Source organism: Zonotrichia leucophrys, chromosome 20 (genome assembly GCF_028769735.1).
Source record: "Zonotrichia leucophrys gambelii isolate GWCS_2022_RI chromosome 20, RI_Zleu_2.0, whole genome shotgun sequence".
Taxonomy (NCBI): domain Eukaryota; kingdom Metazoa; phylum Chordata; class Aves; order Passeriformes; family Passerellidae; genus Zonotrichia; species Zonotrichia leucophrys.
Window position 1 is genome coordinate 5,400,532 of NC_088189.1, and position 21,803 is coordinate 5,422,334.

Below are 21,803 nucleotides of genomic sequence, written 5' to 3' on the forward strand. Positions count from 1 at the left end.
ATGCCCGACCTTGCTCAGGCTGTGCGGGAGCTCCTCCATCCTTTGCTCACCCGAAGTTTTGCCGTTCCAGCTTCCAGGCTGAACCCGGCCACAGCATCACCTGAACGATGCCTCAGCAAGGCTCCTCCAGCCTGCTCGTTCATGATCTTTAAGTGAGTCACGAGTCCTTTTGTTGCGGACTGAGATAACCATCATTTCAATTATTTATTTCCACAAAGGAGTTTGATTATCTCTTTCAGATACAGCAAGGCAGCGCCTTTATCCAACAGACATAAATCAAGCTGTAACACCTCTCATCCCTATTTATTTTATCTTCGGAAGCGAACGTTATACTCGCTTCTAATCCCTAAAAAGCAGAAGCAGAGACTTTTATGCTGGCAAACCCGCCAGAGCAGCGGGAGCAGGGATCAGGTACGGGAGCAGAAGGACAGACCCTGCTCCGTCCCCTTTCCGTGCCCTCGCTGTGCCCGCTGGGGGTGTCAGTAATGAACGGAGCTATTCCCTGCCTGGGTACGGGAGCAGAAGGACAGACCCTGCTCCGTCCCCTCTTTCCGTGCCCTCGCTGTGCCCGCTGGGGGTGTCAGCAGTGACCGGAGCGCAGGGAACGAGCGGAACCCCGCGGTTCGCCGGCTGGGGGTGTCAGCAATTCCCGGAGCACAGGGAACGAGCGGAACCCCGCCGTTCGCCGGTGCCGGCACCTGCCCCTCCGTATCCCCCCGGTTCCGCGGCTCCGGGGCTGGCAGAGCGGCCCCGGCACCGGGCCGGGCGGGACTTCCCGGCGCGGTGCGGCGGGCGGGGGCGGCGGGAGGCGCTGACACGTGGCCGCGGCCCGGCGGGGGCGGGAGCGGCGGCGGGGCCGCGATGTGAGCCGGGGAGGCGGAAGGCGCTGCCCGCATGGCCGCGGGGGGCGGCGGCAGGAATGTGCCCCCGGGCAGCGGCATGAGGCGCGATGGCGGCACCGAGCCCTACTGGTCCAGGTAAGGCTGGAGCCGCTCCCGGGAAAGGCGCTCCGCTGCTGGCGGCGCTCTCCGGGACTCCCCGGTGCCCTCCCCGCATCCCCGGTCCCCGCGGCTCCCGGGAAAGATGCGGCTCCGGGATGGAGCGCTCGGTCGAGAGGCGATTTCGGAGGAGCTTGGTGCTCCCCTCCTGTCCCGGTGTCGCTGCTGCCCTCCGGGAGGGACACAGTCCCACCGCCCCGCTGTCTCGCTCCTCCGGACTGCAGCAGGGACGGTAGAAGGCAGGGGGAAGATAGGGAATTACTGTGAAAACCAAGGGGAAAAAAACAACTATTGAGCTTATTTCTGGCCTGTGATCAGTGAATTAAATACAAAACCGCTATGAGGCTCTTATCGAAATGTTCCAGTGGGGATGTTTGTACTGGCGATAGTCATTCATTGAGATAAAGTCTGGAATAGGAGCTGGGCAGCAGCTAGACAGCAAGAACTGCTCTTGATGCAAAGTCATTAAAATACTTAAAATGCAGTTAAAGCCCCGGTGGGCACTCCTAACAGCAGGGGCACAGGCAAAGGCAGGGCGATCCAGTGTCCGGTGCTGCCCCTCTGTGCCACCCTGGCAAATTCATCCAGCAACAAGACCTCAGTATCAGCCCCTTCTCCCATCTGGTGAGACGATGATTCCAAAGTACCAGTGGGGCAGCTGGAATTCATGGTCAGAGGCTTTTCGGAGCTGGGAGCCCCTGTGCTTGAGAAATCCGGCTCGGTTTCAGCTGGCTGACGTGCGGCTGCCACCGTGGTGCCCAGCCCTGGGGCTCCCCCCTTCCCCTCGCCTTGGGGTCACACTGCGGGGACCCCGCCCTGGCAGGACAGCGGGACAGCCGCAGGACAGACAGACACCCGTGCCAAAGCACAGGGACACGGGGCCAGGGGAGGGATTGCCCCGGGATGAGCTGGTGTTTCTCACCCATGGCTCTCTGCAGGGGCAGTTCGGCTCTGAACTGCTGTCCCGAGGGGGAATCCTCCTGCACTCACAGACTGGGATGTCTCATCAAACCCACGCTCACTCTGACTAACGGGGTGGGTCTTAAAGAAGACCTTTGGCACAGAGCCGCTTAACATTTGAAGGTTCTTTCCCCCTAAAGCACTTAGGAAAATTCCTTCTCTGTCTCCCCCTTGCTAACTTTTCCCTAAGTCTTTGAGAATTGGGAGCGGTGGGACCGACCTCACACCAGATTTTCATGAGGAAAAACTTTAGTTTATAGCTTCTTCTCTAGGAAAAAAAAAAACCAAAAAAAAATTGACCAGAACAAGCTCTCCTGTTTCTCAAATCTCTTCGGAAAAATGCAAAACATAGATAACACTTTCCAAAACAAAAGGGATGAAAACAACCTGTTGATCGACACAGACATTTTAAGTGATTCTGACCGTGCTAAGTGCTGCTAATAATTGAGAGAATCCTGTTAATGGGAAGGAGCAGCCGGATAACCCTAAGGCACCTCAGATCATTATCTATATTGCTGTAGTTCACAGCAGCTCAGATCATGTCCCCATTGTTTAGTGTAGACACAGAGGTGGTCACAGCCCTTCTTTGGGGAGGTTTTATGGAGGTTTTATGGCCTAAAGTAAACTGTGCAGGTGGAGGTTGAGTAAGGAGGAGCAAAAAGGGGGAAGGAACGACCAGATCATTGGAGCAGTTTGTCAAGTTGTATAAAGTACTTCATTGGGTGAAGTGAATTTGGTGGACAATTTGTGAACAGTATATGCAAATAAATAATTTCCATATTTCCCAAGTAGTGAGTTACTGCCATGGGGGCAAGGTGTTATCAAGTGGGGGAAGTGACATGGGCTCTCCTTTCATGCTCCAACAAAAGACATGCCAGGCAGCCTTCCAAGATCTGTCAGTGCAAGGACAGATAAAAACTTATCTTGGCAGGTTTATTTTTCCATCTTTGTTCATGCTGCTTCTTCTTTTGTCCTCCCTTTTCCAATTGGCTTTTCCTTCCTCTTCCACTCTTCTTGCCTTGTGTTTGCTCCTGCTTGCCTTTCCCAAACTTTTCTGCAGGTTTCCAATGGCTCCATTATCACACATCTCTTCCAAGAGCAGCATTGGGGGTTTCTGTTTGGGACTTGAAAAAGCCCTCACGCTTTTGTAGCACATCTGGACACTTAGAGAGCATTTCTTAATGATCCTAACATTCATCCTAACATGCCAAAGCAGGACCCCTCGGGCAGTGGATGTGTTTAAGCATCTCTGGTTTGACTGAGGGAAGACCAAAGCAGTGAAAAGAGAAATGAGTCGCTGCACACAAAGCAGATCCAGCTCTGGATGTGGGGCTCACATTTTGGATGGTGCCTCCAGGAGAGAAATGCAGCATGAAAAACTCACTGTGCCCTGGGAAAGCGAATGACTTCTGAAGCCACTCTGCATCTCCAGCCTCCGGCTACACCTGAAGACAAGGGGTGATTATAAAAGTTTCTTTAAGCTCCAGAGATAAAAGGAGTCCTACCCCCGGCCACGGGCTGATCTCCAGTCACCTGATCTTTGCCCAGAGACAACAGCCAGTTGTTTTTTCTGAGTTCTCATCTTTTGTCAACATGATGTTGCAGCTTTAGTTGGTTATTTTTTTTTTTTCAGTGGTTGGGATTTTTGTTTTACAAGTTCCTCACCCTGCGTTTAATAGTGACCTTGCTGAGAGCTTTTTTCACATGGAAAACATAAGCAGGGCACACATTTCATTCCTGGCTGATCCATGGATGCCCTCAGATCAGTGTGCAAAGCACGCCTCTGCTTTATTATTATGTCTTCTCACCACCTCCACCTGGACTCAACAACTACTTCCAGCTCATATGAGCTGCTGAAATTTAATTTCATCTTTGCTTTTGCCGAAAGCAAGAAATGAAGAGAGGGAATAAACCCAGAGCTCGTTTGCTGAACACCACTTTGTTGCCATCTGCAGCTCTGTGGAGGGAGCTTGAGCACAGGAGGCGGACAGGAAGCCAGCAGCTTTCCCAGGAAAAAAAGCCCTGTGTCCTCTGTGCTGCTCTTGTTAGCTGCTAGCTGGATTGGGAAAAAAAATCCAACAACTCTCCCCTAAACCCCAAAGCTAGTTTTGACAGTGACAAATCATTAGCTTGGAGCTGGTCTAGAGCATGACAAAATCTGCTTGAGGAGAGGGGGGAATTACTCCAAGCCTCTCTCTTGACAAGCATGTTAGATTTTGATGGAGAAATTGTTGAGAAAAGCAAAGAATGAGAAGTGAAAGGACTGTCAAACAGGGTTAAAAACAACAACCTGGGCATTATCTCCTGGCACAGGGGTGTTGGCATGGCTGCTGTGTTGGTGCCACGTCAGTCAGTCCTGCTTGTGGTGGAGATAATTTAAATTAAAGCTTTAGGCAGGTGAGCTGGAGAAGAGTGGTTTTGAAGGAGGATGATCCCATGTGCCTGGGAATGGGTGATGAGGGAAGTGTGGACGCACCATGGATGACAGGGGGCCCGCAGGAAGCAGCTGCCAGTGCTGGGGACATTCCCCTGGGTGGGGGTGGCCTCAGCTTGGGCTGCTGGGTGTGCTGGGTGTGCTGGTTTGGAGCTGGTGCCGTGGCTGGGAGCTCAGTACCACGGTGTGGGCTCATCCCCATCCTGCCCTGGGCTCCTGCCAGGGCCTGGGGAGTGTCCCCTGCTGCTGGCTGGGGCAGTGGGAGGGCTGGGGGCACAGGGGGTGACTGCACTGACGTGTTCTCCCTGCATCCCTCAGAAAGTGTTCCTGATCTCTTTTTAGAGAGGGGAACTGAGGTAGAGATGCCCTCCCTGGGAGGTGGGTGTTGTGCTCTGCTGATGGTGCCCATCCTGTGCAGATCAGGAGCTGCAGTTCCCAGTTCTCCTTGCAGGGATGGAAAACACCCACAGATATTGCAGATGGCGTCTGGCCAAGAGCTGTAGCTGGGACAGGCTGTTCGTAGTCGTGCTGTCTAACACAGCTCTGTGAGCACCTGAAAATACCTGGGGGTCCTGACTCGTGCCTTGGAGGGGCTAAACTGGGATGTAATTGACAGCCTGAGCCCCAGAGAGTCCATCTCAACAGTGACCTGAGTGTCTGCCAGAGCCCTGCAGACCGGGGGAAAGGAGGGTGGTGAGGCAAGAGAAATAAAAGTTGAATAAATATTTGCTCTGTGGCATCTACTGGAGAAATTCCTCCAGCAGGAAAACACACTGCAAATAAAGATACCCTGTGCTGCTGGCTCTGCTTGCACTGCCAGACAGCTCAGCTTGCTTTTGCCCCTTTGGGGATCTCAGGCATGCTTGAAAAATCCATCCTAACCACTGTGCACTGACTGGGGGATCCATTTGGTTGGTGGGAGCTGGGTCTCTGGGAAATCAGGGGATGCTTGGAAGCAAAGCCATTTTCACCCAGTGTCCAAGGCTGCATTTGGAGGAGGAGAACCAAGGGACATCAGACAGGGCTGCCTCAAAAAGCCACCCAGGAAGAGTCATAAGGGCTTGGGTTAATTATAGTCTGAGTGGTGGTTGGAGGTTTGTGAAATAGGAAGTGTTTCTGGCTGCATGGCTGCTTTGCTCAGTGAAGAAGGTCTCAGTGGTGTGCAGGAGGGGATGCACCTGCAGTGCCTGTCTCCTGTGGGGAGGAGGGGATTGCACATCAGGCTGGGCACTGAGGAGCCACTGCCATCACTCAAATCACATCAGTTCAGTGGCTCCAGAAAGCTCCAGAGATTCCCTGCCAATGGTGAGGAGGGCTGGCCCCTCTCTGGCCCCTCTCACAGCAGTGCCTGTCACATACAGCCAGGACTGGCCCAGAGATCTTGGTGGGAGATGCTGGAGGGTGAATCAGGCTGGTGGCACCAGTGACAGCAGTGGCTGTGATTTCCTGTGCTCTGACTTAGGCTGGTTATCTCAGCACATTTTGTCTCCCTCCCTCACCAGGGGATGGGTTAGATTTAATCTGTTACCCCTGGTGAGGTTTCGCTTCTCAGATGGCTGATGTCACCCACAAAAACTTCTGTTTGATTTGTCACTATTCCTTAGCTCTGAAAGGAGGGGTTTAATTCCTGTCTTTGTGCTAGTCCAGGTTCCTCCAGTGTAACCTCTGCTGTTGTTGTTTTGCACTGAGCAGAACGTTGAGTCATCTGCAGCCTCTGTGATAACTATAATTAGGAGAAAATGCATTTACAAAGCTCTTTCCTGTGATGCAAGCACGTCATTGTCCTTGCAGGGAAATCATTCCTGCCATGCTTCCAGGTGGGTGTGAGCAGCTACTGATTACATTTGACACTCATAGTCTTTGCATGGATTTTCCTAGCTGGATGTGCTGCCTACAGAGGAACAGGTAGTCTGAAGCCATCATTATATTCCCCACTTGTTGTGGGCATAATCCCTACTGATTTAATTAAACAGAAAGGAAGAAAATATGGAATGGAGTAGTAGTCAAAGAGAACATTGAGACTGTGTCATACACCCAGAGATTTATTTAGTACTTTGGAATACAAATAAAAGTCAAGAGAAAAATGTATCCCTGGAGTTTTGTCAGAACATCAGCTGGAGAGGCTTCTTGAGAGAAATGAAGTAAAGAATCCTTGAGATGCTCAGGTCTTTTTCTCTCCCTCTTACACCTTGCAGAGTTATACAGGGTTTAGGATAAAGGAAGAACTGTTGATCTGGTAATAAAATGCTGCTGTGCTTATCAGGATAGCTGCGGGTTATTCTGAACACACCAGAATGACTGGAGAGACAGAGCTCAGCTCCACTCCAGTGAAAGCTCATAAAGGTCTCCCTTTGCTGCAAGGGAAAAGTGGAATTTACAAACTATCTTGGTGGCTAAATAATAGAAAATACCTCCACACATCACTGGCTGCCATGCTTTACTCCATCACCTCGATTGTTGCAAGTTCAGTAGCTCAAATTTATCAGTGCTGTGCTCCTGGAGATAACAGAGATTATGGCTCTGGACTATCAGCAGCCCATTTGGGCAGGGCAGGAGCTGTGCCTGGAAATATCCCGTCCCTGAAAGGTTTTCCATGGTGGTTATCCCCACCTGCCCTCTGCCTTTGGTGGGGGATTTACACCCAAAAACTCCCGTTGCATTGTCCTGCTGGGGTTTCTCTGACCCAGCCATGCAGTGTCCTGGAGCCTTTGGTTTCCCTGTGCTTTTCTGTGGCAGGCTGGGGTCAGTGGAGCCACTGTTCCTGGAACTGGCTGGGGCTGGTGATTAAAAACCAGCCCCTTTGGTTTTGCAGCAAATGGAGATATGGCTGAAGATAACTTCCTCTCAGGGTGAGCCCAGGAGGGGCTCTGAAAGCATTTCCCAGCTAGTTGGAATGACTGAGGCAGGTCAAGCCCTGGTTACTCATTCCTCCAGCAAAGAGACGTGAGGTTTGCCAGTTTCTGTGTTATTCTGTGCACTCATGTGTGTGCACAGTAACAACAGTTCCAGCCCTCTAAACACCACCTGAAACACTTCCAGTTCCTCCTGCCAGAGGTTAGCCCTGAGCTGCTTATCTGCCTTGTCAGGAAACAGCAATAAATCCATCTCCAGCAGGTTCACCTGTTCTGCTTTTCATTGTTCCTTCACCTCCCCCCTGTGAGGGCCTGTTTACACCTTTATAAATGGGGTTGTGCTGTGTGGATTAACCCACATTTATCATCATTCCAGGACAGAGAAATCAGCTCTCTGTTTGATGTAGAAGGTGACCCGGGCTGTTTCCCACATGGAGGGTGGGTGTGTTTAACAGGGTGGAAAGCCCAGGGGTTACTGCCCTGGTACAGTGAATTCCCCTGGAGCACAGAGTCTGTTAGCTCAGTGCTTTGTGCTCTGGCCTCTGGGCAGAGAAATAATCAAACACAAATAGTACCAATAGTGGGTGTTCTTACTCAGCTTTTAACTCTGTAATTCACTGTCAAAGGGGGGCACCCAAAGTGGCATGGCTGATGGAAGGCAGAGGGATTTACCTGACATTTGCAGCAAAATGTGTTTGTTTGCTCCAGAAGCCATCACTGATTTGCTTCTCACTTACTCCTGTAGGAGCCCTTTTCTTGATGCTGAGAATTCACACCCCAGAAATATATATTCTGTTAATATATTTTCACTCTTATTATCTAAAATTTCTTATCTGTCCAGGCTTAATTATTTTGCTTATCTCTCTGAGCTCTTCAGGCCCCTCAAGTCTTGTCTCTCTAAAGAATTCCTGCATATCCCTCCTTTTTAGTAGGTAACACACAAACCACCTCCCCTGGGGAATGGATAGAAATGCCAAAAAATGTTTGCTACCAAGAGGTGTGTCTCATGCAGGTGCTTCCAACCTCATGCCCTGACCTTTCCTTTGTTATCGTTAACTTTTAAAGAACACTTCCTTAACTTTTAAAGAACAGTTTCTTGTTTGGGGATAAAAAAGCAAACAAACCTGTTTCTTTCCTGCCTTTCCCTCCATCTGCAGCCAGTGGTGTCCAAGCAGCCCATTCCACCCTGCAGCCTATGGACAGACATTTGCTGCTGGAGTCAAATAGTGTTTGGGATGAAGTTGGCATCATTCCTAAAAGCCAGCAGATGGGATGCACTCTGTGTCAGCACCGCTGTGCCCGGGGGACTTGTGCTGACCTTCATTTTATCCAGACAGACTCTGCTGGCAAAGCCAGGCTGACCCCTGTTGCAGACATCTTTTTATGAAAAATCCTTTCCTTAGGATTTTTCCTCCTGAGAAGCTGAGAGGCCTCAGGAACAAAATGTAAACAATGGTTATCTGCTGCTGTGGAATGCAACAGGTGCATCTGTGATTGGTCTCATGTGGTTGTTTGTAATTAATGGCCAATCACAGCAGAGCTGGCTCAGACAGAGAGAGTCCAAGATAGCTGCCTTTGTTATCATTCTTTCAGATTCTATTCCTAGTTTAGCTAGCCTTCTGATGAAACCCTATTCTTCTATTCTTTTAGTATAGTTTTAATGTAAAATATATCATAAAATTATAAATCAAGCCTTCTGAAATACAGAGTCATAACTTCGTCTCTTCCCTCATCCTAAAAACCCTGTAAACACCATCACAGACCCCTAAACTGTGGCTGTGCAGGGACCCACAGCAGGGGCCCAGCATCCCCCTGCCCTGTCCCACCTTCCTGTCCCTCCTGCAGGCCTGAATGCCGTGTGTGGACAGCGATGCTGCTGCTGGGGACGTGCCTGCTCTACTGTGCCCGCGTCACCGTGCCCATCTGCGCCGTGGCCCTCAGCTCCTACTTCGACTGGGACAAGAAGCAGTTTGGGGTCGTGCTCAGCAGCTTCTTCTGGGGATACTGCTTGACACAGATTGTTGGAGGACACATCAGTGACCAGTACTGGAAATTATTCTCATGTTTTCTTGGTTTGATGGTGCTTAGCTTGGTTTTGACCCCTCGGTTCCAGTTCCAGACCCCAGTGATGAGGTGGAGGGTCCAGCGTGTCCATGGGGAGAAGCTCTGGCTGAGAAGGGATGTGGGTACTTTAGAGTGGCCAGATAGAAGCTGTGGATGTTTCATCCCTGCAAGTTCTAGGATTCTGTAAATGCAGCTTGTTTGATCTGATCTGTACAGGTGATCTTTGTTTTCAGTTCAGCATTTCCAGTCTCTCTGCCCTACATTCTTTTCTCGAGCAAGTCCCCATGCACTGTTTCCATCATGTTTAGAAAAACTGTCTCCATTGTGTCATATGAATTAAAAAGCAAACAATTTCCCCAGCTGGCTGTAAGGGAGGATCTGAATCATTACCTGCTTGAATCCCTTTCCCCAGTCAATCTATTCTTAGTGAGAGAGCTTTTCTATGAAATCTTTTGTGAGGAGCACATGCCTGGAAGGGATGCATTATCTGTGAAGTGCACTGTGCTATTTAATTGAGGTCCTTAAGAGTTTGCAAGAAAACACCCGGAGAAACCTGAATGGCAGAAGGCAGAGCTGAGGATTGCAAAAGAACAGATGGAAAACAGTATCACTGGTTAAGAGAAGCAGAATGGTGGCAGCAGTTGGGCTTTCCCTTCATCACCATCAGAGAGTTGAGTGCTCAGTGCTGTGAGATCTCTGGGATCAGTTGGATGGGCAGGGCTGGCAGGAGGTGGGAAGGGAAAAAGTCAGAGCTACTCCCCAAGAGCCAAGAGAAGAACAGGTTTGACCAAAAGGTTGCTCTCAAAAACAGGTTAAACAGGGAAGGGCACTTGAGTCTGGGCAGGAGGACTTTGCCCTTTTGCCCTGCTGTCTTTGATAATGTGTTTTCTGTCTTCCAGAATAGGAGGTGAGAAAGTTCTCCTCCTTTCAGCGTCAGCCTGGGGGTTCCTCACAGTGCTCACCCCGCTGCTCACCCACATCACCTCAGCCCATCTGGTTTTTATGACCTCCTCTAGGTTCCTCATGGGGCTGCTGCAAGGTGAGACATCTGTCCTGAGCCTGTCCATGTGTCTGTCTGTGCAGTGGCCTCCTTGCACAGAGGCTCATGTGCAGCACATTGAGATGCAAGTCTTGTGGTTTGCAGTGCATGAAACCTTCCCATTGGTGCCTGGGCAATTCTCTGCCCCAAAACATCCTCCACATCCAGAACTTCATGGGAAAAACCAGTGACATTTCTAGAGAAAGTCACTGACAAGTCATTTCCCTGTAGAAATCTCTCTGCCAGACAGGGGCTGCTGGCTTTGGAAATCATCTCTGGTTGTGTTTGGTTTTCCACATTTTAAAACTCCTTCAAAACACTCAGAGAAAATTGGCCCTTGCCAAAACTTTTGGATAACTTGGAGTGATTTTCCTTCCCTCTTGCCAAGCTGCAGCACTGGGAAGTGCATTGGCACTGATGGATTTACAGTAGCAGTGGTGATGATGGAAGGGGATTACGGAGAAGGCACAAAAAACTTCGATGGCGATGGATCCACTCAGTTTATTTTATATCCGTGTTTTGAATTTGACAAATTTTGCTGCTTTGTCTCACTGTTTTGCTCACTCTGAAGCTTTTAAATTTGATGTTTCCTTGCCTGACTGCTCCCTGCCTTGCTGCTGTTTCTCTCAGGGGTGTATTTCCCCTCCCTGGCCAGCCTGCTGTCCCAGAGGGTCCGGGAGAGCGAGCGAGCCTTCACCTACAGCACAGTGGGGACTGGATCCCAGTTTGGGTGAGTTCAGGGGCCTCTGAGCAGCACTGACAGCTCTGGACATCCCACCTGATGAAATGCCATTAAACAGTTGGAGGCAAAACTCAGAGCCCAAAGTACATGTGGATGCACAGGTCCTCAAGGACTCCTGCTGCAGCTGAGGAAGCCTCAGGCAGTTGCTGTCCTGCCTGCCAAGGATTTATGTATTGTTTTCTCTTTCTTTTCAAACCAGACTTTGAAGACTGTTTGCAGCATTTAATTGCTGGGGGAAACAGCCCAATTCAGTAGGAAGAGCCTGACACTGGTCACCTGTCCTCTCTGATAGATGGGAAGAATAGAACTTCTCCATCTCTGCTGATCTCCATCAGAATTTCCTTTCTAAATAGAAAGGCTACTTAAAAGCCAAATAGAAATATCAGTGTGTTGAATCACTTAGTTTTCCAATGTTCTCATTTCTTTTGCTGCTTTAAACATTCTCTGGGATACTGCACACCACCAACCTCCTTTTCTTTCCCCAGTGACCATTTTTCAGCGAGGGGCAGGTGAGGGTGAGGTTCCTTTGGGATTTCTCCTGCCAGTGAGGATCTGGCCTGAGATGCCACCCAGGGAACAGGACAGGTTGCAAAGGTGGGACTGGTGGCAGCACCCACACGTGCAGTGACTGAGAAATTCTCCCCTGTGAGGGTGCTGAGAAGGGTGCCCAGAGAAGCTGTGGCTGCCCCTGGATCCCTGGAAGTGTCCAAGGCCAACTTGGATGGGGTTTGGAGCAACCTGGGATAGTGAAAGGTGTCCCTGCCCATGGACAAGATGAGCTTTAAGGTCCCTTCCAACCCAATAATTTTAGGGTTCTGTGGCTCAGTGACAGCAGTGTTGACCCAAGGGACAGTGTCCCATCAATGTGCTCAGTCTGAGCTCTCAGCCAGGCCAGTAAATCTGAGTGCTGTCCCTTGCAGAACGCTGCTGATTGGTGCTGCAGGATCTCTCCTCCTGGACTGGTACGGCTGGGAAAGCGTTTTCTACTTCTCCGGTTTGCTCACTCTGCTCTGGGTTTATTGCACCTGCAAATACCTCCTGAGTGAGAAAGGTGAGTCCAGCTGCATCCCTGGGGCTGGCAGTGCTCCCAGGGATCTGGGAATTAAGTGATTCCCCTCCATTATTTCTGCAAATCCTGTGTGTTTCCCAGATCATGGCTGGTTTTACACAAAGGCCTTTTGCTCAGATGTGTTCTGTAACACACACTGTGTCTCACTCAAGATCCCCAACCCAAAAACCAGGATTTGAGCTCTTGCAATGCTGATTTCCTATTTCAAGTCCCACGCTGGATTATATCATTGCTGAGAGGCTGATCTGGCTCCTCAGTACTCTTTAAGCACCAGTGAAAACACAAAACAGAGCGTGATCTTCAAAGTGGATTAAGCTAAAGCAGGACAAGATACTTACTCCAAACTAAGAGCATCTACACACAGAGCTTTTAAAAACCAGTTAATCCACAATATCTCTTCCCAAATAACTGCCTAGGAGTAATTCCACATATGGACAAACCATTACACCTGGCTACAGCATTATTAGGGTGAGTGTAGAATGTAGGAATCCAGCTCACTGGGAGATGAGTGTGTGCCTGGTGCTGCACAGAATCCAAACCCAGTCCCTACCATGGGAGTTTTGTTTAATTATAAAAGAGATAAAACACATGGGTGAAGGTGGCTGGGTGGGGAGGGGTGTGGAAAAAATTTAGTGTAACAAGGTGTTTTCCATGAGCATTCAACGCTGGTATAACCAAAAAACCAAGGGCTAGAAGGAGATTACAAGTGGTTGTAGAGCAGTGTCCCAGGGCTGCACAGGGAATTACTGACCACAGCTGTCCTTGGGGTGTTTTCTTCCCTGCAGAACTCACCATCCCCATGAACTATTTAACGAGAGGCCTCTCAGTGCCCAAGCAGACCAAAGTTCCCTGGAAGCAGCTGTTCAGGAAGGCACCAATCTGGTAGGCAGCTGCATGCATTGGCCAGGCTGGCAGCATCCTCTCTTTTCTCCTCTCTGGGCTTATTTCTTCTGCCTCCGTGGTTTTTGTATATTTGAGAAGCAGAACCAGTTTTCTAATTCCTTCAGTATAAACAAAGAACTGCAAAGGTAAGCTTGGCAAAGGTGGTTTATGTTCTGCCCACAGGGCTGTCAGGCTCGAATGTTGCTCGCAAATCTTTCTTCTTCCCAGGCTGTTCCCCCTGGATGGGTCCTGTGCTCCTCCAGAGGGATATTTTCCACGGGTCTTGTTAGAAATGCTGATTGTAATGGGCTCCTAACAAGTGCTGCTCAGGGGCCCTGGGTGGCACTGGCTGTGTTCTCATTGCTGCCAAACATCTTTTTAATGGCCATTTTCCCTCTGGGATGCTGCACTGGGTACTGAAGCCCATCCAGGCGTGTTCCCAGGGGCTGTTTTAAGGCAGGGAGGAGGAGGAAGATGATGGGGCTGCAGGGCAGCAAACCCATTCCTGCCTTGAATAACCCTAGAAAACCCTAAACACCACCTCTTGGAGCAGGAGGGCTCCTTCAGGGCTGGAAGGGAAATGCAGTGGCATAATTAGTGCTTCAATTAACCTCACCTGGCCCCAGGGCTGTGCGTGGGGCAGCAAGGAACCAGCTGCAAGGAGAAAGCTGAAAGCAGTGACAATCTGAAGCTGAAAGTCAGCTGTGACAAAAATCTCAGGAAGCCGAAAGGAGTAGCTCTCATGACAAAAATCTCCGGGGTTCCTGTGAGGAGCTGACACCTGGAGTGCCCTCCCTTTCCCAGGCAGCATGACCTGTCCCTGCTGACTGTTCCCTCTCAGCTGTGTCTTTGCAGGGCTGTCATCATCGCCCAGCTCTCCACGGCCAGCACCTTCTTCACCCTGCTCTCCTGGCTGCCCACCTTCTTCAAGGAAACCTTTCCCGACTCCAAGGTGGGTTGGATCCAAAGCAGGGGCATTGCTGCTCAAAGGAGGTGCCTGCCAAAAGGGGGTGGAGGTGAGGAAGAGGATGGCAGAGGGATTTGGTGAGAGCAGGAGGAGGTTTTCCTGTGGCGTTTGGAGCTGTGGCACCCTGCTCATACTTCTGGAGATCTCTCCAGGTTGTAGAGGCTGGTTTCTAGCTGCTTGTTTAGGGATGCTGTAGGGTGCAGGGAAGAGCAGGTTTTATTGGGTTTTAAACTGCTTTTCTTCTGAGGAAAAGATAATTTTTCAACTAGCACAAAGCTCATGACATGCTGTTGAAAATAACCACCGTTCACTCCTAGTTTTTTTACAGAGTTTTTAACTGGACTAACATTGTACAGCTCAGGCCTACCTGTGAAAATGATAATAAATATTATTAATTAAAATGACCATTAATAATAATAATAATGTGCACTTCAAAAATGCTACAAAAGCTCCCCTCTCCTCAGCACAGACGATACTCCCATTTTTCAGAAATCCAGGCAGTACTGATCTGGGCTGAGTGCTGGCATTTTCATCTTGTTCTCAGAAACTCAGTGTCCTCCACAATGGCTCTGTTAGCTTTTTACAATTTCCAGAGCTGCTTACAAATGCCTTTTCATATTACATATGTAAAGCTCTTTATGGCATACTTGATATTTATATTAAAATCATGTGTTAAACCAGCAAACATATTGTTGTGACAAGATCTGTGCACCTCGAGTAATGTGCTTGTGCAGCAGTAATTTACCATCTGTTAGGCATTATATCATGGTGCCCTTATGTAAGATGCTCTATAGAGTGCTCCTGCAGCTGATAATCGTTTTGTGCTGTTTTAAACGGGCTGAGGCTGCTTGATTGTAAAGGATGGGTGATAATCCCTAGTGTGGGTAACCTGTGTCACCTGCTGGCCAAAATCCCTTGCTGCAGGTGCCAAAATCGCTTGCTGCAGGTGAGCTGGGCAGCTGTTTGTGGCCACCTGAGTGAAGGTGCTGCAGGGTTTGGCTCAGGGTGATGGGCTGTGTGATGAGACAAGGCTGGGATTGATGTGCTGAGCTGCTGTTAACAGACAGCACCACCCCACAGAGCCCATGGGCTAACATTGTCAAAAATGACCCAGACCCAGATTTCAAAGGCATGGAAAGATGCAGATGGACCCTGGTGTGGTTTCCAAGAGCATCTTTAGCAGGGTTATTCAAACCCAAGATCATTCAGCCCTCCCACACATCCCAAAGCCAGACAGGAGGGGGAGATGCCCCTGCAGGGTGATGGGCTCTGAGCAAAGGGGGAGATGCTGGGGGTGCTGGGTGCATGCATGGATGAGTGGGTTCAACCAGCTGAGATGAAATCCAGCCCAGCCCACGCTGATTTCAGCACCAAAGTGCCCCTGAGCAGCTGTAATCCAGCTGACCACTAATGGTCTGTGATTACAGCTGCAGCTCACTTAATTGAAAATGGGCCGAAGGATGTTGGTGCTCATAATGTTCCCTAATCCTGCCATTAGAAAATCCAGCTCTGCTCCCTCAGCCTCACACAGTAATGCTGCTAATGAGCTGGAAGCTGCTGGAAATTTTGCCAGCAGCTCTGCTGGGGACCCACAGGAAAGCCACACTGAGCTTCCCAGGGCTCTGTGGCTGCCCACCACATCGTCCTGCTGAGCAGTGAACTTTGCCATGCTTAATCCCTCTTTCCCAGAGTTTTCTGCCTCTCCCCTGGATGCAGCATTGCTGGGGAAGAAGGAAAAATAACAAATCTACAAATGCTACAGGCTGTGATGCATCTGCTCCCTCACAGAGCTTGGATTGGGGTACAGGGCAGCTGAGAGCTGGCTCTGCCAAGGGGGTGCAGGTGCTGCAACAAGCCCTGAGTGCTTCATTATTTCTCTTTTCTACAGGTACCACAGACTGTCAAAATATTTGCAAACAAACTCAGCTCTGACAACAAATCTCTCTTGGTTTTCACTTCTTTTCAGGGCTGGGTGTTTAATGTAGTCCCCTGGCTGGTTGCAATTCCGACGAGCTTGTTCAGTGGATTTCTGTCTGATCATTTAATTAGTCAAGGTGAGAGCTCTCTATGGCTTTTCCTCAGCTATTATGGGATGTGGGAGGAGCACCTGGATGGGAGGAGGAGGGCTTGTTGATAGGGAGGAGACCCAGCAAATAAACAATGTGAGGTTCTGATACAAAAGCAGAATAAATTGTCCAGTGTCCAAATCCCATTGATGTGTTTGGGGCTCTCTTTCACCTCATCCACCTGGAGATGAAATTTGGGCACCTGAAATCTACTGATGTTGTAGTTTCCTTGCTGGGCAGCAAAGTGAGCTGTGCTTAATTCCAAGTGTCTCTTTCTTCTCCAGGGTACAGAACCATCACCATTCGTAAGTTCATGCAGGTAAGAGAGCTGGAGCTGTGGCAGAGGAACCTGAGTTACCACTTAAACTCTGATTGTGTGGCAGGCTAGACCTTGCATGGAGCTGGGTTGGAGGCTATAGATGGAAATAGGATTTTCTGCCTTTGCACATTACCTGGTGTTCAGGATGTGTGAAAATAAATCCAGAGGAGAACCCTGGCTGAGGAACAGAGCCTGGATTAATGGCAGCTTTGAGCACAGAGGGTGCTCTGGAGGGGTTTTCTTGTACAACCTGTCCCTGGTCATTCCAAATTACCCCATAATTTGGGGTAAGTGGTACTGAGGAAGTAGCTGTACAAGGTACAATTGGTACAGGTACTGAGGAAGTAGCTGTACAAGGGTGAGCAGAAATAGAAATGCTGGGTGAGAACAGAGTGTATCCCCTGATCTGCAGCATCACATCCCTCTGGACACACCTCTGGCACAGAAGGACATTGAGGGGGGAAAAAAGAAGCACAGGATGCAGCACACAAACTCATGGCATTGGATAAGGGAACAGTTTGTTCGTGGCAGGAGTTGCTTTCTTCTTGCAGAAAACGTGCTGTGGTGTTTAATTTTCCCTTTTTTCCAGGTCATTGGCTCTGGTGTCTCAAGCATTTTTGCTTTGTGCCTGGGCCAGACCTCCAGTTTCTGCAAAGCAATAGTGTTTGCCTCAGCCTCTGTTGGACTGCAGACCTTCAACCACAGGTGAGGAGAGCCATGGGGGCCCTCAGGTCCCTGCACATTTGGCATTTTGGGGTCCTGGAGGAGACCTGGCTGTGAGACTAAGAACTGGCACCTGCCTGAGCATTGTGGTTGGGACCCTGTGAGGCTGGTGGAATTTGAAAATAATCCAGCAAACCTCTAGCATGGAAGGGCTTGGACCAGCCAGTAGGAGGGAGATGGATCAGGAGGGGAATTGAACACTGAACACTTTGAGTTGAATTGTTTTCCTCCTCATAATCACCTGCTTTACTCTCAGCTTCTCCTGCCAGTGCCATTTCTCATCCAGGAGCTTTCCTTGTGTTTGAAAAATCAAATGTGTAAGTGATGGAAAAGCAGTCATGTTCCATTCAAACAGCCATTGATCTCCCCCTCTGTCTCTCACCAGTGGCATTTCAGTAAATGTGCAGGACCTGGCCCCCTCGTGTGCTGGCTTGCTCTTTGGTAAGGGTTCTGTGGGGTTTCTTGCTCTTTGGTAAGGGTTCTGTGGGGTTTCTGTGCTGGAGAGGTGGGATATGGTCAGCAGCCTCAGGGGCAGCTCTGGGCAGTGTCTGGGCTAGGGGAAGGTGTCCCTGCCCCTGCAGGAGGATGGAATGAGCTGAGCTTTAGGGTCCATCCCTGCTCAAACCACTCAGTGATTCCACAGTCACAAAGGCATTTTGCCCAACATGCAGACCAGGGGTTGGTGGCACTGATGAAACCTCTCGTGTCTGTGGGTTTTCACAATTTCTTTTCACACCTTTTCTTTCCAGGGGTTGCAAACACAGGAGGAGCCCTCCTAGGTAAAGTACATTCCTGCATCTCCTCCTTTCCTCTCCCTGCAGAGAGCAGATCCAGCCCAGAGCCTTTGCATTTTCTCTTTTCTCTAGGTGTCATCTGTGTGTACCTGGCTGGGTACCTGATTGAGACCACTGGCTCCTGGATCTCTGTTTTCAACCTGGTGGCTGCTGTGAACAGCATTGGGCTCTGCACATTCCTCCTGTTTGGAGAGGCCCAGAGGGTGGACACAGACTCTGTGTATGTGGATCTTTAGGGATGAGCCCAAGAAGCAGCTGAAGGACAGGAGAGTGTCACATCCATGGATCATTCTTGCACAAGTGCCAAAGAACATTTTACTTTTTTTTTTAGGTGTTTTAATGGGGAAAAAATATGCTGAAACCAAGTACATAATGGGTCTGGATGAAACCCATGGGAAAAGAGAAATTTAGAGTTCATTTTTTGCTCAGGGCTGTAGCTGGTGGCTTGCAGAGCCATCCAGCTCAACATCTCCAGTGAGGATATGGTCTGTGGGACCAGTTTGTCCCAGTTTGTGTCTCGTGGACAAATATCCTTGTGGCCAAAGCAGCTGACCTGGCCTGTCCCCCAAGGCTGCTGTGGTTCCATGCCCTCCTGAGGGGAGCTGCTTCTCCATGTGGGAGTGGGGCTGCCAAGCTCTGCTGTGCTGGGACCACCTGGGACAGCTCTGGGGCTGCTGTGCCACCAGGTGTCCTGTGGGCTGTGACAGGAACACCCCAACAGTACCTCTGCCCTTAACCCCTTGTGTGCCTTCGTTCTGCAGCAGGTACAGCCAGTTCCCAGGGCTGTGAGGTGAATTCCAGGCTTTCCTCCAGGGACTGTGTGCCCAGGGCCATGGGGCTGTGTCAGCCCTGCTGTCACTGAGCTGGGACACGGTGCCAAGCCTGGCTTTGCCCAATGTGTCCCTTCTCTCCCTGGTGGCCTCAGCCCAGCCCTGAGCCCAGGTGGGGCAGCTCCACCATGAGAGCAGAGCTGAGCTGTGCCCTGGGCTCAGGCTCAGCTGGGCTACCCAGCAGTGCAGCTGAGGAATCTCTCTGCAGCTGCTTTGGGAGATGCTGTGAATGTGTGGGAAGAACTGGTCGCACCCTGTGCTGTGGATCCACAACTCCCAAATGCTTTCTGCATGATCAGATGTGTCCTCCACATGCTCTCAAAGCACTGAGGGAGACTTTCCAAAGAGCTTGGCAAGGGCAGGTTTTGTTTCTATGTTAAGCATAAATCAAATTTCTGCGTTGGGCATCCACAGGGATGTGGATCCCCGTGTCAGAGGGAAACACTTGGCTGTAGACACCTCTGAGCTTGAATGTCTTAAAGTTATTTATAAATATTTTAAAATTTAAGCACCAAATCCTATATTTTATGTACTTGAGGCCTGATTCTGCATGCTTGTTTTGAGTGGTACTCCCACCAAATCCAGCACTGTTTCTCAAAGGGGAGGATCTACCAGCCTCCAGTGTTTGGTTCTGTAGGATCAATTTTAAAGGTGAATTTCACATTAAAGCAATTAATTGCCTCTCCTCCAATCTCCTGATTGCAGCCTGAAAGGATCTTTTGGGTTTCTGTAGTGCTTACCAGAAAACTCAGGCTAGGAGCAGGTTTCCCAAGGACCTTGCAGTGCAGGAAAGCTATAGATTCAGGTGGAAAAAAAATGCTATTATCCTCTTCCTCACCAATTTTTTTTTGGCCAAATTTCTTCTTGGAAGATATTTTGGAGCTGTGTAAAGTTTCTGAATGTCCTGGTTTGTAGTGAAAATACTTTTAATTGCAGAGACACTAATGGGCATCACTGATCTGAGCTGAGCTACTTACTGGGCAGAGTTAGAGATAAGGATGGGACTCCCTGATGTCTTCTCAAGAGAAAAAAAGAATCTATGTGGCCTGATGGGAGAGAGAGATAAGAAAGCATTTTATTTTTTCCTCCTGTGCTCTTTTTTTCCTCTAAAAGGCTGTTTGCTACCTTAGGTACCACTCTGTATTGGAGTGCTGCAGGGCCAGGAAGGCTGCTGGGAATCTGAAATCCGTGGGTAAATTGGGAAGAACACCCAGTAACAAACACAAACAAACACAGCCAGGCTTGCCAAAGAGGCCCGAGGCTGTGCAGCCTGTCCATCTCTGTCAGCCTGTCCTTTGTCCAGCCTGAGCAGATTGCTTGCATGGCCTTTTCTTTAGTGACAGAAAAAAAGATCCCCGTGGGTTTTGTGGGGTTTTAGAGCATCTTCCCATCCAGTGCTGCAGGCCAGGAGCACAAGGATTCAGTTCTGGTTCTCTTTGCTGGTTGCAGCATTTCTTGTGGAGGAGTTGGTGAGTTTAAATCACTCACATTTGAATCTTGGCCACCCCTTGGATCTGCCAGCTGGGAAATTTGGAACTGATCTCCAGAGGAAAGTGTTTGGCTGTGCCTTCTCTGTGGATCCAGCTACCATTCCAGTGAGCTGTCCAAGTTATCTGTCTCTGGAAGTGGCTAATAAGTTAAATATTTGACCTGCATTTGAGGCTTATGTTTCATTTTCATCATACCTCTTTGGTGAAGCATTGAAACTGTTTTATCTGTACTGTTATTTGTTTAAGCCAAAGCTTGTGGTCTGCAAGTTTTTGCTATGGAAGGACCTAAAAAGAATAAAGGCAGTGAATCATTTGCAAACTGTGGTTTTGCTTTGAGTGCAGAGGTGTTAAATTTGTGTGATGAGTGGGGGCCAGAGGAGTATATTTGATATGATAAACTCCTGGGGGAGGCTGGGCAGGGAGAGTAGCTGGGCTGGCAGATTTTCACAGCATCCTCATGTGTACATCCAGCTACATCTTCTCACTAATTTGGGAAAAATGAGTGAAAAGCTGCCTTCAGCAAAGGTGTGGACAGTAAAGCATCAGCAATATCACTTGTTAAAAGTAATGCCACAAACAAAGTGATTTTTGGGTGAGATGGGGCACACCCCACACACAGATCACCTTCCACGTGCTGATCCTGCTCAAAAAAAAAAAAAAAAAAATGTTTCCACCTTTCTGTATATCCTCACTGAGAGGTTCGAGCAGATGCCAACAGAGGGAGCTGTGAGATCTGGGATGTGGCAGCTCCTGGCCGGGAGAGTGCAGAGCCCAGCCCTGGCACAGCTGGCACAGCCCACCCGCAGCCCTGGCTGGTGGCTCTGTGGCTGGAGCTGCCTTTGGGAACCTCAGGATTTGCTGTCCCAGTGTTCACTTTCACCCCTCACAGTTACTGTAGGGAGGAGAAGTTTTGGACACATTTTAAAAGGAGAAATAGCCATTAAATGAGTTTTAACACCTCATCTGTAGGGTCATGTAATGGAGAGAATATCTCTAAGTACTGTGGACTGCTCTAAACTTTCTCATCAATGTTCAGGAAAAAAGCCAACATGAAACTTGTTGGCATCAAAATGATGCTGACAATAATTTAGCAGAGTGCAAGTTATCTTCAACTTTCCCTGTCTTTTTGCTCCCCTTACAGAGGTAGCAACAACCTCTGACATGCACATTTGAGCTTTTTTGACCTTTTTCAGGTGATTTAAATCTTTTCAGCTCCAAGAAGCCACAGATCCACCTTAAATCCTTCCCTGTTCTTCTCCAACTGTGCAGAGCCTGAGAGAAAAGAAGGGTTTGGTATTTTTGTCTTTTATTTTATATATAAATATATATAATTTTATATATAATATATTTAATATATTATACATAATATTTATATATAATGTATTATATAAAATATTTTATTTTATTTAAAATATTTTAATTTTATTTATTATATATTTAAATTTTTTTATATATACTATATTTAAATATATATTTTCTCTCTTTTTTTCCTTTCCTTTTTTTAGTCTCTTTTTTATTGCCACATTCCTTAAATTGTCAGTGTCCCAGGTTGGATCTCAGCTTTCCAGTCTGCC

At 49.0% G+C, this 21,803-nt stretch overlaps 1 protein-coding gene across 2 annotated transcripts; it reads left to right on the forward strand.

Annotated features, from left to right (window-relative positions):
- Window positions 1-840: 840 nt before the first annotated feature.
- Window positions 841-20,526, forward strand: SLC17A9 (solute carrier family 17 member 9). 2 transcript variants are annotated; one of them, XM_064730244.1, is made up of 13 exons: window positions 841-977; window positions 9,090-9,287; window positions 10,208-10,347; window positions 10,978-11,077; window positions 12,010-12,140; window positions 12,944-13,040; window positions 13,896-13,992; window positions 15,974-16,061; window positions 16,358-16,392; window positions 16,982-17,097; window positions 17,501-17,556; window positions 17,865-17,894; window positions 17,982-20,526. In XM_064730244.1, exons 1-13 carry the CDS (start codon window positions 895-897, stop codon window positions 18,143-18,145), a joined length of 1,335 nt encoding a protein of 444 aa, XP_064586314.1. In that variant the 5' UTR covers window positions 841-894; the 3' UTR covers window positions 18,146-20,526. The 2 variants fall into 2 exon arrangements, with proteins under 2 accessions (XP_064586314.1, XP_064586315.1); XM_064730245.1 differs by lacking the exon at window positions 17,501-17,556 and adding an exon at window positions 17,372-17,432 and having other exon boundaries at window positions 17,982-18,074.
- Window positions 20,527-21,803: the final 1,277 nt, after the last annotated feature.